The 15,501-nt window shown below is 39.8% G+C and overlaps 1 protein-coding gene across 12 annotated transcripts in view; it reads right to left on the reverse strand.

Moving 5' to 3' along the window:
• The window catches only part of PALLD (palladin, cytoskeletal associated protein), a 431,565-nt gene that overhangs the window by 252,419 nt on the left and 163,645 nt on the right, over positions 1-15,501 (reverse strand). For all 12 annotated transcript variants that reach the window (XM_009207837.4, XM_031663997.1, XM_009207835.4 and 9 more), the window contains one exon: positions 7,663-7,841. Coding sequence is in view for 7 of the 12 variants with exons in the window: in XM_031663997.1 (XP_031519857.1) it covers positions 7,663-7,841 (179 nt within the window). In the remaining 5 variants the exon portion in view is untranslated. The remainder of the gene's footprint in view (positions 1-7,662; positions 7,842-15,501) is intronic.

The following is a 15,501-nucleotide window of genomic DNA, read 5'->3' on the forward strand; positions in this document are numbered from 1 at the left end:
AAGAATCATTCACAGATCAGAATAACTGAAGCAATGTCAGTGACACATAACTTTATAAATGATGAACGACTACAAAGGAATTAAAATGCTTTTAAAGAACATTTAATGACATGGGAAGATGTCTGTGACAGAGTAGTTTAAATTAAAAAAAAAAACAACAGAGTTCAAAAGAGTAGATACAGCAAAATTTAAGTACTCACATGTACGAAAAAAATTGGAAAGATAAAAATATTAAGAGTGACTTTCATAAGGCAGTGGGATTAGATATGCTTTTTTATTTTTTTGAGACAGGGTCTCACTTCATCACCCAGGCTAGAGTGCAGTGGTGCCATCCCAGCTACTTCTCCCTTGACCTGCTGGGCTCAAGTGACCCTCCCACCTCAGCCTTCCAAGTAGCTGGGACTACAGGTGTGCACCATCATGCCTGGCAATTTTTTTTTTTTTTTAAATTTTGTAGAGATGGGGGTCTCACTACATTGCTCTGGCTGGTCTTGAACTCCTGGACTAAATGATTTTTCTGCCTCAGCCTCCCAAAGTGCTGGGATTATAGGCATGAGCCACCATGCCTGGCCTAGACATGACTTTTATATCTTCTTTTTATCCATACATTTTAGCTTTTTAAAAATAAAAATACGGTATTTATAAATAATAATGGCCTATGCTGTGTGCTAGGTACCACCCCAGTGGATTAACTCATTCAACCTTTACAACAATCTAATTTTCTCCAGATGAAGAAACCAAAGCATAGAGCCATCATAAAATATCATGAAAAGTTATTTTCAAATAGATAACATGAAGAATGGCCAAAGCTGTGCTTAAACTGGTTTAGCTTTTCTCCGAAAGTTTTCAAAACCCAGTGAATGGAATCTATGCCTAGAGAGGCACGGCAGTGGTCCTGGCACCAAAGGCTTTACCCTATGTGGTTACCAGGAACAATTCCACATTTCACATCACAGCACACTTCACAATGTCACTTCAAAGGGGTACACATTTTATCTGATCATTCGTAGCACTGAGAACCTGTGTCCAACAGGACCTGCCAATCTGCGTCACGCTGGTTCCCTTCCCCACCTTTTTAGTGCTGCCCTGCCCTCCTCTCCTCCTGACCCCAATCCTCTTTATCCACAAGGTCCAGCTTAATCCAGCTTCCTTCATCCCACATTTCAGGGCCACCATCCTGCCCTCTTTGGAGCTCATAAAGCTATTCATTTTACAGTCTGTATAATTCATTTTACAATCACAGGGGGAGGCAGTGGTGGAAAATTGAGATGTCTGTATTTATTTTACATGTTTACATGGATCTTTCCTATTTATATAGGAAATTCTTGAGAAGCTCCCTCTGCCAGCTAGTTCTTGAGGGCACCCTCTCACCATCTAGTACAGATTCCATTTCCTTTCCCCATCTTATTCTCCTCCCTCCTGCATGATCTATTTTTCCGTCTTCCACTATTTTCTTCAGCCTATAAACATATTCTAGTATCTCCCACCTGAAAACACACACACTGTAAAAACCATCTTTTTTGACCCCATGCTCCATTCCAGATACCAGCCCTTATCTCTGTTGGCGGTTAAGCAAAATTTCTCCAACAAATATCTGTTATTTGCTGCTTCTCTTTCCCTATTTCACAAACTTTTCTCAGCCAGTTCCATTTGATCTTTGACCCTGTTCAGATTCCTCAAGCTCCTCTTGCTAAAATCGCTGACAACATCCACTGTTGCTGACCCCAGTGGTTTCCTCCTGGCCCACATCGGATTGGAGCTCTCCAAAGCAGCAGACACAGCTCGCAGTCCCCTCTTCTGGAAACTCTCTTGCCTTCCCTTACACCATTTGCCTGGTTTCTCTCGCACCCTAGGAGCTTTTCCTTCTTATCTTGTTTGCTGGCAACTCCTCTTTCAACAGGCAGAAGTATCCCAGGCTCAGACTCAGATCCCTTCCTCGTCCCCATCCCCTCTTCCTCCCTAGCTGATCTGTCTGGAGGGGTGTCCAGTCCTACAGCTTTAGTTGCCATCTATATCCTGATGCTCCCCAAATACTGCATTCTCATCCTGTGCTCTAGACATCTATGGTTATATCTGCAACTACCGGCCTGATACATCCACGTGGCTAAGTAGAGATTTCAAACACAGCATGTTCAGACTGGACACACTGGCTCATGCCTGTAATTCCAGCACTCTGGGAGGCAGAGGTGGGCGGATCACTCGATGTCAGGAGTTTGAGACCAGCCTGGCCACTATGGCAAAACCCCATATTTACTAAAAATACAAAAATTAGCCAGGCATGGTGGCTCGTGACTGTAGTCCCAGCTACTCGGGAGGCTGAGGCAAGAGAATCACTTGAACCCACGAGGCGGAGATTGCAGTGAGCCGAGATCACGGCACTACGCTCCAGCCTGGGCAACAGAGTGAGACTCCATCTCCAAACACACACACACAGACACACACACACACACACACACACACACACACACAGAGCATGCTCAAAAGACAGCACTTAATTCCTTCTGTCCCCTAATCCTGTTCCTCTCCCGTCTTCCTCATTTCAGAGATTGGCACCATTGTCCTCACAAACGGTACAGCTGAAACCACAGAGTCATCCCTGATTCCTTTCCTCCCCTCGCCTCCACGTGGAACCACTGCAGGGCTTTTGGACTTGACTCTGAACCCAATTCGAATCTGACTTACTCCCCTCATCTCTGCCGTATCCTCCTGAGGCACCGGCAATAGGCTTCCACTGGTATCCCCAATTATAAACCAAAGTGTCAGTTAGAAAATATGAATCAGTTTAAACCCTCCATGATTTTCAATTTGATTTAGCCTCGGCCCTGTGTCCCGCGTACCCCGGCTGCGGCCCAAGCCCCTGAGCTACCTCCTCCATCTGATGTTCCAGTCACTCTGGACTTCCTCCTGCTCCTTGGGCACATCTGGCTGTCCTCACCAGGTCCTCTGTACTTGTTCCCTTGGTCTGGAGCACTCCTTCCCCAGCCTTCCCTATTGGCTCCTTCTCAGGCTCCTTTCTGAGACCACATGTCATCTCTTTGGAGTGGCCTTCCTGATCACCGCTTCCCATCAGCCACCTTTATTTCTCTCACAGCATGTGCTGCTGCTGGAATGCCTTATGAGTTTACTGGGTTACTCTGGCCGTCTTCTGGAGTGTTCGTGCAGTGAGGGCAGAGGCCTGCTTGTTCGCTGCTGTGTGTCTCAAGGGTGAACCACTGCCTCCCTTACAGTAGTCACTCGCTATATTCTTGAGAATGACCGAAAAGTGCTCAATTATATGCCCTGAAAAATGCCGTGCTCAGATCCAAAATCCTGTTACCAGATGAAGGCGAGGAACTGTAGCTGCCCTAGTGATAATGAGTTTATTTGGATTTTATGCTGTAGGGTAGAGGGCAGATTCAGGAGTCAGACTGCCTAGGTTTGAATCCTTGACTCCCAGATGTGTGTGTGTGCACACGTGTGTATATGTGTGATCTTGGTCATTACTTAGCCTCTTAAAACTTCAGTGTCTTCAACTATAAAATAGGGTGATTTTTAGTTTTCACACATGAGTGAGAACATGCAGTGTTTAACTTTCTGTTAAAAAAGTTAACCTTGGCCGGGTGTGGTGGCTCACGCCTGTAATCCCAGCACACTGGGAGGCTGAGGCGGGCGGATCATGAGGTCAGAAGATCGAGACCGTCCTGGCTACCATGGTGAAACCTCGTCTCTACTAAAAATACAAAAAATTAGCTGGGCGTGGTGGCGGGCACCTGTAGGCGGGCGCCTCAGCTACTTGGGAGGCTGAGGCAGGAGAATGGCGTGAATCTGGGAGGCAGAGCTTGCAGTGAACCGAGATCGCGCCACTGCACTCCAGCCTGAGTGACAGAGCGAGACTCTATCTCAAAAAAAAAAAAAAGTTAATCTCATAGAAGTAAAAAAGCAGAACAGGGGCTAATAGGGGCTAGAAAGGGGAAGGAGAAGAGGGGATAGGAAGAGACTGTTAAAGGATACAAAATTACAGCTGAAAGTGTAAGAGGAATACGTTCTAATGTTCCATACTACTACAGGATGACTATAGTAAACAAAAATACCTTATATGGTCTTAAATAGCTAGAAGGAGGATATTGAGTGTCTCAACACAAAGAAATGATAAATGTTGAGATGATGTATATGCTAATTACCCTGATCTGATCACTATACGTAATACATATCAAAGCAGAACTACATACCCCATGTACAATTATTATTTGTCAATTAAAAAAAAATTAAATGGAGTGATTTTTGTAAGGATGAAATGAGGTAATCACTGTAAAAATGAAGAACAGTACTTGGCTCCTAGGTGACACTAAATGAATGCTAGCCACTGTTCTTAAGCTGTAATCTCTTTTGTATCATTCTAAAACTTGATGCATGAGACAGTGGAATTTAGACAGCTTTTAATTAGTAGGTTGTTAAACTTTCAGAGAAGGCTTTGCTGAAATTTTAATTTCAAAAAGAAACCTTTCTACCCTCTGATAGATAGGCTGCCAACGACAGCTGATGTAGTAATAACATGCTTCAGGAAGCAATTCAATAGGAATATGGGTGAGTCGAATTTAGTGCTAGAATAAGTAAAATATAAAAATTTCTTACTTTCAGTCATAAGTTGAGGCTAAGAATTTATCTGAGGTTCTCTCCCACTTCACATAACTGTTCTTAGGGATAAAAACACTAAAATCTTTTGTTTTTAAAAAATTATTCATATTTCACAAGGCCAAGGAGCCAGTTTTCTAAAGCACTTTATGTTAGGCTTAGCAGACTGAATCTTCACAACTCTTCATTCTTGCCATGTCCAGCTTCCTTAACCTCCCTTCAATTTATCTAAAGTCACCTACGATCTATCTACAGTCAGAGGTACCCAACGGCGTTGGATGTCTCAGTAAGTTCAGCAGTGTCACATGGAAAGCTGTGCACTGGAAGAAATCCACTATCTCTGTTGAAGTCCTGAACATGATACATACGTGGCATATAGAACTTAGAGGGATACTTTTCTTATATTTAGTACCTCATGCAGATGATTTGAAAGGACTGGCAGAAGAGGACTGGCAGTTCAGAGACTTTTATACAGAAGAACGACATTTAAAGTTAAATATCAGTGTGGTGAGAGTTTGAGTCTATCCCAGTTGGACTCTGCAGCTGGTTTCAAGAGGCAGTGAAATATCTCATTTTATAGTACATATATATATATGATTTTATATATATCTTATATATCATGCATTTAACTTTTATAAGTTCTTAAAATGCTTTTGATTTCTCTTATACCACTTATTATAATATTACTTTATCATTTTACATTCCTTTTTTTGTTTGTTTGTTTTTGAGACTGAGTCTCACTCTATTGCCCAGGCTGGAGTGCAGTGGCATGATCTCGGCTCACTGCAGTATCTGTCTCCCAGGTTTAAGTGATTCTCGTACCTCAGCCTACTGGGTAGCTGGACTACAGGTGCCCGCCATCACGCCCGGCTAATTTTTGTATTTTTAGTAGAGATGGGATTTTACCATGTTGGCCAGGCTGGTCTTGATCTCTTACTTGGCCTCCCAAAGTGCTGGGATTATAGGCGTGAGCCACTGGGCCCGGCTTTTTTAAAAAATCTATCTGCTGTTAGATTGAGAAATCCTTGATATCAGGAATTGTCTCTTAACCACATGTATACCTGCACTGTGTAGCACTTAGTAGGGCCTTAATAAATTTTGGTTAAATTGACAGGCTTTTACTTAAATCTAATGTGATTTCATTTAATATTTGTAGTATGGAAGCAGCAGAACCCAAAACTTACCATATTTCTAGCAATCTTGCAAGCAAATAAAGAATTTCATTTAAAAGTGCTCTACCTGTTAGAGGACACATCTGATCATCATTAGCAGACAGGGTTTTTATGGAAGTTTAAGTTCCCTTCACTGTATTCTAACATGCCTTAAGAAGTTTGCTACCCCTGAATAATACTGCCAACTCATTAGTGAAATTTTAAACATCTTTTTATCATTCACTTTTAATTCATGCAGCACTTTGAAATACCTATCTGTATGATAGAGTGGTTAATATGGATACTGGAGCAAGACTGTCTTGGTTCAAATTCTTGTGTGACTTTGAACAAGTTTCTTCTACCTCTCTGGGCCTCAGTTATAAAAAGGGAACACTAATAATATCTCGTAGGCTACGGCAAAGTGTAAATGATTGTGTGTGTGTGTGTGCGTGCACGCGTGCATTTTGTAAGTGTCATGTAAGTATCAGTTGTTACTACATATAGAATGTTTGTTTTTATTAACAGGACAAGGTCCCTTGAGGCACTCCAAGATGTTTGCTGACATAGATAATGTGGAGGATCCTTTCACTCAAGTAAAGGTACATACTTTAAGTCATCAGTAATAGTTACTTTTTAGTTTTAAATTTTTCTCCTTTTTAAGAGATGAGGTCTTGCTCTGTCTTCCAGGCTGGAGGGCAGTGGTGTCATCATAGCTCAATGTAATCTCAACTTCATGGACTCAAGCAATCCTCCCTCCTTACCTCCTCAGCCTCCTGAGTAGCTGGGAGTACAGGTACATGCCACCAGGCCAGGCTAACTTTAAAAAAAGTGTGTGTGTGTGTGTGTTTTGGTTTTTGTTTTTTTTGGAAATAGGGTCTCAGTATGTTGCCCAGTCTGGTCTCAAACTCCTGGCCTCAAGCAATCCTCCTGCCTCGGGCTCCCAAAGTGCTGGGATTACAGGCATGAGCCACCTCACCCGGCCCTACTTTTAAAGCTAATTGCTGTGGGTCAGTTCTTGAAGGAACTATAAATGGTGGCTCACATCTTGCCTTCTTCACCTCTACATAATGAAGATATTGGTGCTATTAAATAGTTAAAAAAAAGTGTACAGACCTCAAGGATTTTAATATTCTTTCTATATTTTAACTATTATTTTGAAAGCAACCAGTTAACAGAGCACTCATCAATTTATGGATTTAGGAACAGTATAAACACTACAGTGCTTAAAACACTTCCAACTATTCTAAATGATTGGTATTGATCAAAACACAATAAAAATGTAAAATATAATACTTTGATATCAAGTTTTTCAACTCCCTGGAGATTGAATCCTGTCAAAGATGAATAGAACAACAGAAATAGCTCATTCTCTGCTTACCCCTCTTTAATACAACATTGATTCTTGAATATTCTCACCTAGTGATTGGAAGTTTATAGTGCATTTAGCAGGAATAATGGGGTCTTAACAAAAGAGGCAAAATTCTAGAATTTAGTAAAAATGAGAACATTTAAAAGTATTCAATCACTTAAAATTCTCATGAATGATTTCCTGAGTCATTTATCGCTTAACTTTGCTTGATATGATATTTCAATTATGTTTCTACGCTTCATTTATTAGAGGAAGACAAAAATAATTTGGATGCCTTACATTTTAAATAATTCAAGTTAATGGAGTGGAAACATTCTACATTAAAAGGAACAAATGTTGACATCAGAGATAGTTGATGGGTGCCTAAATGTCGGAACAGTTCAATTTATAAAGGTTTTCAGGGAAATGAAGTTTGAATTAGAACACCACTGTGCTGTTTGCATTGGAAAGGCACATTTGCACGCCCAAGATACTGGAGTGATTAGACCACTGACACACCTTTATCCCCCATTACCAGGCACTCCTCCTTACCTTCAATGAACACCTCAGCAGATGTTGTGTCTGAGCCGCTGGGATTCGTAGCCAGACAGGTGTAGCGACCTGTGTCGTCCTCAAAGGCCTCTGCTATGATCAGGGTATGGAGGTCCCCACCCTCACAGTGGATTTGAATATCAGGAGTGTTGTGCAGTTCTTTCCCTTCACAGAACCATCTGCAGGCCAAATGGAGGTCAAAGGACAGGAGGGAAAGAAAGGAAATGGTGATGTTTAAAACAATAAAGCAGAAGTGAAGGCTAGTTGCTATGCAAAACTATGTTTGTTTGATTTAAAAAAAATCAGTGTCAGTGTTACTAATGGAAACTCTACAATTTAGACTGTGAAATTAATGACTAGACAATTCCCATAGGTTTTCTTTGTAAAGCATCTTGTACATTTTATCAACCCAAGTGACGCTGTCAAACTCAGAAAGACCGTTTCAGTTATAAAATAAAAGGAACAGAAATTCAGTGTCTTATAAAATGCTTTATAACAAATACCTCCTCCATTTATTACAGTTTTATCTATTAGTCTTATCTAAAGGAAAATAGAAAAGTAATATAAACATTATGCTCAAAATATTTAATATATGAAAGGAAACTTATCATCATGTTAAAAAATCACAGGCAGCAATATTTTTGTTGACCTTAAGACTTCTGATCAGCTGAGCAGTAACAGATTTAATGCCTTCCACATTTCTGATATTTACAAAACTTTCTAGCAGACTGCCTTGGCCTCCAAGATGTGGAGAGATATAGCAGTTGTGCTGTAATTCATTCTTGCTGATCAGCACTTTTCCTATCCCAAACAATCAGGCCCTTCGTGTGGGAAATTTCAGGCTGCCAGACTGTTTGAACACAGGTTCTCTCACTCTCTCTCCCCTCTTCCCCCAGCACCTCAAATTCTCAGTAACATTTGGTTGCCTTTACATTTTACCAAGAAACAAACATACAAACAAAACAAAACAAAGCCCAAAGCTGCCCTAAAAAAAACCCAAATGGGATTTATTTTTAAAGAGATGTGTAGAAATCTGCCACTTACAACTAAAAGGATTGAATTCTCTGGGAAAATATTGTCCATTTAGCTCTTAATGGGCACTTAGAGATTTTCTCTAAGTCTAGTTTCCTATAAAATTACTTGGATTTCACATCCTTTTGTGAAATAGGACATGGAAGACTTTTTTTTTTCTGTGTTTAGAGTAGGATAATATAGGTTTTTGTCTAACTTAATTTGAAAATAAAGTTAATAAAGCAAATGAGTTTGCTAATATTCTGAGTATCAACCCCAGAAATCATACTCAACATTAAATATGTGATTCTCACCAAAGAAGAGATAAGACCTGGGGAATTAAAGAACATAAAATGATCAGCCAACTGTGCATTCTATGCAATGCAAACCATATTATTTTGGGGGCAATAGAGGCAGGCAGTATTTCTTGATTCTGGGGCACTGTATGGTTTTCTTTGTTGTCATAAAGTCTTGAAGAACTTTCCAGCCCAGAGTCATCCTCCAGTCTCTTTTTTTTTCTGTTATCTTTCCAAAGCCCTAGTCCAGATCCTCACCCTTCAGTATTAACTGTGGCTTTAGTGTTTTAATTGGTCTCTCCATCACCAGCAGACTATAAATTCTTTCTATATTCTGTCATCAGATTAATGCTCTTGAAGTTTTTCCCTACATAAATCATTCCCTAAACTTCAGATCTGTCATTGTGGGCTTTCATATAACTTGGCCCTATCGTTTTCTTATACTAATCCCCTGTTTCTGTCGAATATTTGCATGGACTTACTGCTCCTTACATAGCCCTCAAATATTACCTGCCTATTTTTCTGTGCCCACATTTTCTTCTCCTTGGAATCACCTCCTTACCTTCTTCATTAATCCCATCTAGGAACTACTCTTCCTTAAGACGAAGCTAAAGTCTTCTTCAACAGATTAAAATAAACTGAATATACACTAACGGAGCTTCTTCTATGTGTGAGGAACTGCATTACCTACTACAGGTAACAAAAAATAATGTCTGCTAAACTCTAAACTAGTTGAGTTTGTCTGTCTGTACTGTGAATTCGAGTGTTTCTACCTTCCATGAAAAAGATATAAACCACCTATTGGGGGAAAATGAAGCATAAAAAAATGCAACAGAGGTTCAATAGGGAGAAGGATTCGTTTCTTTTGGTTAGATGTACTCCATAGGGAAACCTTTGCCAACTACGTGAGTGACTAGTATCTTATCCTCTAACTCAGCAAACTTACAGCCTGCAAGCCTACTGCCTGTTTTTATATGGTCCTTGAGCTAAGAATGATTTTTATACTTTTAAAGGTTTGAAAAAAATCAAAAAAAGAAGAATATTTTGTGACATAAAGTTCACATTTCAGAGTCCTTAAATAAGGTGGTTTTTTTTTTTTTTTTTGGTGGTGGGGGGAACATAACCATGCTCATTCATTTACATATTGTCTATGTCTGCTTTTGCATTACAGTGACAGAGTCAAGTAGTAGTTGCAACATACTATATGACCCTCAAAGCCCCAATTATTTAGTATCTGGATCTTTATAGAAAAAGGTTCCCCACTCCTGCTTTTTGCTCCTTCAAGTGTGGTCCTGCAGCCAGCAGCATCAGCATCACCTGGGAACTTGTTAGAAATGCAGTATCTTGACCCTCACCCCAAATCTACTGAATCAGTTCAGGTCCCCTAGGTGATCATGTGCACTTTAAGAAGTGTTGGTCTGATAAGTTCTGGACCAGAATGACCCGCCTCACAGAGTCTTGGCTCTCCAGCTAGGTCACTTGTTTAACATAGCAACCATTTTTTAAAAATGTATATTGTATCTCTGGTCCCTTGCATGCCAAAGCTGCAGAGATACTGAAAATTAAAAGGCATGCTTAATACATTCATATGCCAAACATTGTGCTAGAACCTAGAGAGTAAGTTAATATAAGACCAGGGGCTGGGCGCGGTGGCTCACACCTGTAATCCCAGCACTTTGGGAGGCCAAGGCGGGCGGATCACAAGGTCAAAAGATCGAGACCATCCTGGCTAACACGGTGAAACCCGCCTCTACTAAAAATACAAAAAACTAGCCAGGCATAGTGGCGGGCGCCTGTAGTCCCAGCTACTCAGGAGGCTGAGGCAGAAGAATGGCGTGAACCCGGGAGGTGGAGCTGGCAGTGAGCTGAGATCGTGCCACTGCACTCTAACCTGGGTGACAGAGTGAGACTCTGTCTCAAAAAAAAAAAAAAAAAAAAAAAAAAGGACCAGGCCTCTACCATGGAAAAACTTACATTCCAATAGGATGGAAAGGCCCATCAAAAGCTAATTTCAGTCTAACATGGAAAGTTAAGTACCATGGTTGTGATAAAGACAAGGTGCCAAATCCATCAATACATTTAAAGGTCCAATGTGGGCCTGTGATCTCAGAAACATGATTGTATCCTAGTATATTTCAAGTAAGCTAAGCCATTAATTTACTTGCACCCTTCATCAAAGAATTTTCTACATTATTTCGTGAAATACTTTTTAACACAATCATTAAAAATACACTCTTCCATTTAACAAAAAAACCTTGACATTTTATCTCCTCATACAGATGAGGAACCTGAACTGGAAGGCTAAATGACTTTCCTAAAGCCACAGTTGAGCCTGTTTGCTCTGCCACTGCTAGTTCCATTGAGCAAATGATTCCAATCATAGATCAAACACATTCATCTAAATATTGGCCAGAAACTATGCTGCCCATTTTGTTTTTAGGGAGAGCCTGCCATCCAAATATTTGCAGTTTTTTTTTTCTCCTCCCCTTGGGTCACACCCTAACTTACCACATTTTAACAACATAAAACTGGTGACTTGACAGGCACTTACGTCAACAACTGACTTTCCCTGGCTGTCAGTTGCTTTCCCTGAAAGCAATATGCATGGCTCATGCTAATTATTTTACTTATACCTTACTGGGCAAATTTATTCTTTTCTCTGCATTATTTCTTCTATGTGTTACCATCTGAGATGCTGTTTCAATTTTATTCACTGAGCTGGAGAACAAAAAGCATGCATATTTAAAAAGCAAAAACAGGTCAGCCTAGTGGTTTACAAGCACCAATCATTTTGCCATATGCAGTTGTTGAAGAGTTTTATTACATAATGAACCATTTCACTTGACTAAATAGATGAGTTTGACTGAGGCAGAAAGCGCATTCATTGTCTTAACTTTTCTGCCAGTATTAAGGTATATTTCAAGCACTTTATTGCACTTGCTGATTATTTTCTTTAGTCTTAAACTTATCATTATCACTCAGTTTATAATCAGTCTTTATTTTTTTAAAAAAGTACAAATTCCATGGAAGAAACAGGATAGAAAAGCATTCTGCAACATATTCCTGGGTTGTTAGCAGGTACCCAGTGAGAAAAAGTTTCATGGTCAAATAAGTTTAGTAAATGGCTGGATTGGGACAATGTTAAACAAAGTTCTTTTCTGTAGGACTTCCCAGGGCCTTAAATAAGGAAATCTGAATTGTGAACATCAAGGAGTGAGATGTAATATGTATGCAGCATTTTACAAATCTATTGGAGCACAGATTTCTTCACTATTTGCTATTTCATCGGATGCATGTTCTAAAGTAATGTGGGGCTGATAATAAATACTTTAAAGCACCAACTATGTGCAATACTCTATAGATCAATTTTAAAACTTAAAAATTGCATTTTTTTAAAACAATCAAGAAGTAGTTGGTTTCTAGTTGGGGGAATTGTCATAAATGCACTTGATATCAAATAATGGCACGAGGAAACAATACAGATGATATCAGAAAGGGACAAATGATCAACTGTCAAACGAATAAGGTTAATTATTTTTGAGTACAGAGAGAAACATACAAAAAGAACATAATTTTGCATGCATTCAATTTTGCATCTGGGACATGGCTGACCCTGCAGGGACTGCCCCTCCCAGGGTTAGCCAGTTCCTAGACGTGTTAAAGACCCTCCTGGGAGCGTGCCCTCCATATGCAAACTAACCAATCCAGAGCCTACATACTCAGCACCCCCTCTATTGGGCTCTCATACTCAGGGCCACAACTTCCCTCCCCACATCAACCCGGGGTCAGATACCAGACAACCAGAAACAGGCCCTACGCTTGAGAACCCACTGAAATTACTCAAAACAGGCAGTTCTAACCCTGCTTACCTTGCCTCACCTATCCCTTTCCTGTGGATTCCTGGGCAAAGGCTCCTGTCCAAATTTCCCTCGTGCTCCTTAGCCTTCTGACTGACCCTGGCGCATCCCCTGCAGTCCCCTGTGGTGCGGCATGCCCCCTCCTCTTGGGAACTATGAATAACAAACTATTTAGTACCTTTCCAATGACAGTCATCTAATCTGTTTACCTCACCATATCTGAATAGCAGTCAAACCTACATTTTCAAACAGGGCACACTGCCACTGAGCTTATCAAAGAAGATAAAAGATGAAAAAAGGACTGAACAAATAGTTTAATATTGGCTACAGTTTCTGCTTTAAAATATATATGGAGAGAGGCTTATAGACTTTCACCAACTCAAACTGCAATGCATTTAAAAAGCATGCACTTAAACTCAAAATAATCTAGTTAGTGCATATATCAGAAAAGGAAATCTGCCTCATCCACTCTTTATGTAGCTGATTAAAGACAAATCACCTTCTTGTCTAAGAGAATCTTAGAGTTTTGAAGTTTTGGCACCACACATTGGACGAGATGGGTGTGCTACAGTCATGTTTGTTTAGTTCAGTTTCTCAAAGGTCATAATTCCAGCTTCCTGGCAAAGAACTCAAAACATTTACTATTCTCTAAAGAGCTAAATGGGAGATCTGTTGGTTAAATTTTGACCTCCTGAAATTTTTCTCACATTAAATTCTTGTTGCTGATGTCATTTAGGGAAAGAGATACTAGGGTGACAAGCTAAACTGTGAAACATACAAAATAGGAGGAAGTATAGGTTTGGTAAATGCATGGCACAGGCAAGGACACTATCCCCCTTCTTCCTGTGGCACACGTCACTCACTCATCAGAACGTTCTTTGCTAGTGAAATGGAATGTCTGAGAATCCTCAGCATAGCTGTTTTAAGGCTACAAAGCAACTGAAGTGGAAGGCTGAAATGAAACACATTTGCCATCCTCAATCTGATCTCTTTCTAGGGGATACATTCTCGTTTTCCTCCAGATCCTGAAAGCCCTGTTTAATTGCTATGGGCCAAGAGCGTAGAGGGGTTTGACTGAGAGAGGAGTGTGGGTGGAATGTGGCTAAGAGAAAATCCACTCAAGTAAAATTTGACTTGACAATCCCCTCGGACATTTATTCATTCCATTTTGAATACCTGGAAGCCTTGTATCTAGTGAATAGTATCTGGGTAGCATATCAAAAAATTAAAATCTTATTATCTACATTCCCATTCTGAACTTCTGAAAAATTTCAACTTCAATCACATTTTTTATTTTCTGCCATAAAATCATTAAAAACATGTAATTATGATCTCATAATTAGGATGAAAAGATAATACAATATTTGGGAACAATGATAATTCTTGAGGACTTATAGAAATTCAAATTAAGCGAAAGAGAATATTTATTGAATGCATATTATATGCAAATATGACCTTATTTTATTTTCACAAGTACCTTGTGAAGTAGTTGTCATTATATTTTTAGATATAGGCAACTCTCATTTATCTATAGCAATTAAAAAGAAGAACACAAACAATAAAAACCAGGGAGTCTCCAAAATTTCATTTTCCTTAATGCTTTTGGCTTTCATCTTTCATCAAAACATGTATCTATGGATAGATACATGTTTTAACAAAGCTTACTGATTCCTCCTCTTTAATTCCTAGTGCAGCTGTTAAATAGCTATGTAATTGCCACACAAACAAGGAGCTGAGGGAAGCTGGAGAGCCAAACCTTGCAAAATTAGCGGGCATGGTACATGCCCCTTCAAAAGAATTTAGTTGCTAAAGCCCAAGGTAATTTATAGATTCAATGCCATCCCCATCAAGCTACCAATGAGTTTCTTCACAGAATTGGAAAAAACTGCTTTAAAGTTCATATGGAACCAAAAAAGAGCCCGCATCTCCAAGACAATCCTAAGTCAAAAGACAAAGCTGGAGGCATCACGCTACCTGACTTCAAACTATACTACAAGGCTACAGTAACCAAAACAGCATGGTACTGGTACCAAAACAGAGATATAGACCAATGGAACAGAACAGAGCCCTCAGAAATAATACCACACATCTACAGCCATCTGATCTTTGACAAACCTGAGAAAAACAAGAAATGGGGAAAGGATTCCCTATTTAATAAATGGTGCTGGGAAAATTGGCTAGCCATAAGTAGAAAGCTGAAACTGGATCCTTTCCTTACTCCTTATACGAAAATTAATTCAAGATGGATTAGAGACTTAAATGTTAGACCTAATACCATAAAAATCCTAGAGGAAAACCTAGGTAGTACCATTCAGGACATAGGCATGGGCAAAGACTTCATGTCTAAAACACCAAAAGCAACGGCAGCAAAAGCCAAAATTGACAAATGGGATCTCATTAAACTAAAGAGCTTCTGCACAGCAAAAGAAACTACCATCAGAGTGAACAGGCAACCTACAGAATGGGAGAAAATTTTTGCAATCTACTCATCTGACAAAGGGCTAATATCCAGAACCTACAAAGAACTCAAACAAATTTACAAGAAAAAAACAAACAACCCCATCAAAAAGTGGGCAAAGGATATGAATAGACATTTCTCAAAAGAAGACATTCATACAGCCAACAAACACATGAAAAAATGCTCATCATCACTGGCCATCAGAGAAATGCAAATC

This window comes from Papio anubis, chromosome 3 (genome assembly GCF_008728515.1).
Source record: "Papio anubis isolate 15944 chromosome 3, Panubis1.0, whole genome shotgun sequence".
In the NCBI taxonomy this organism is placed as follows: Eukaryota; Metazoa; Chordata; class Mammalia; order Primates; family Cercopithecidae; genus Papio; species Papio anubis.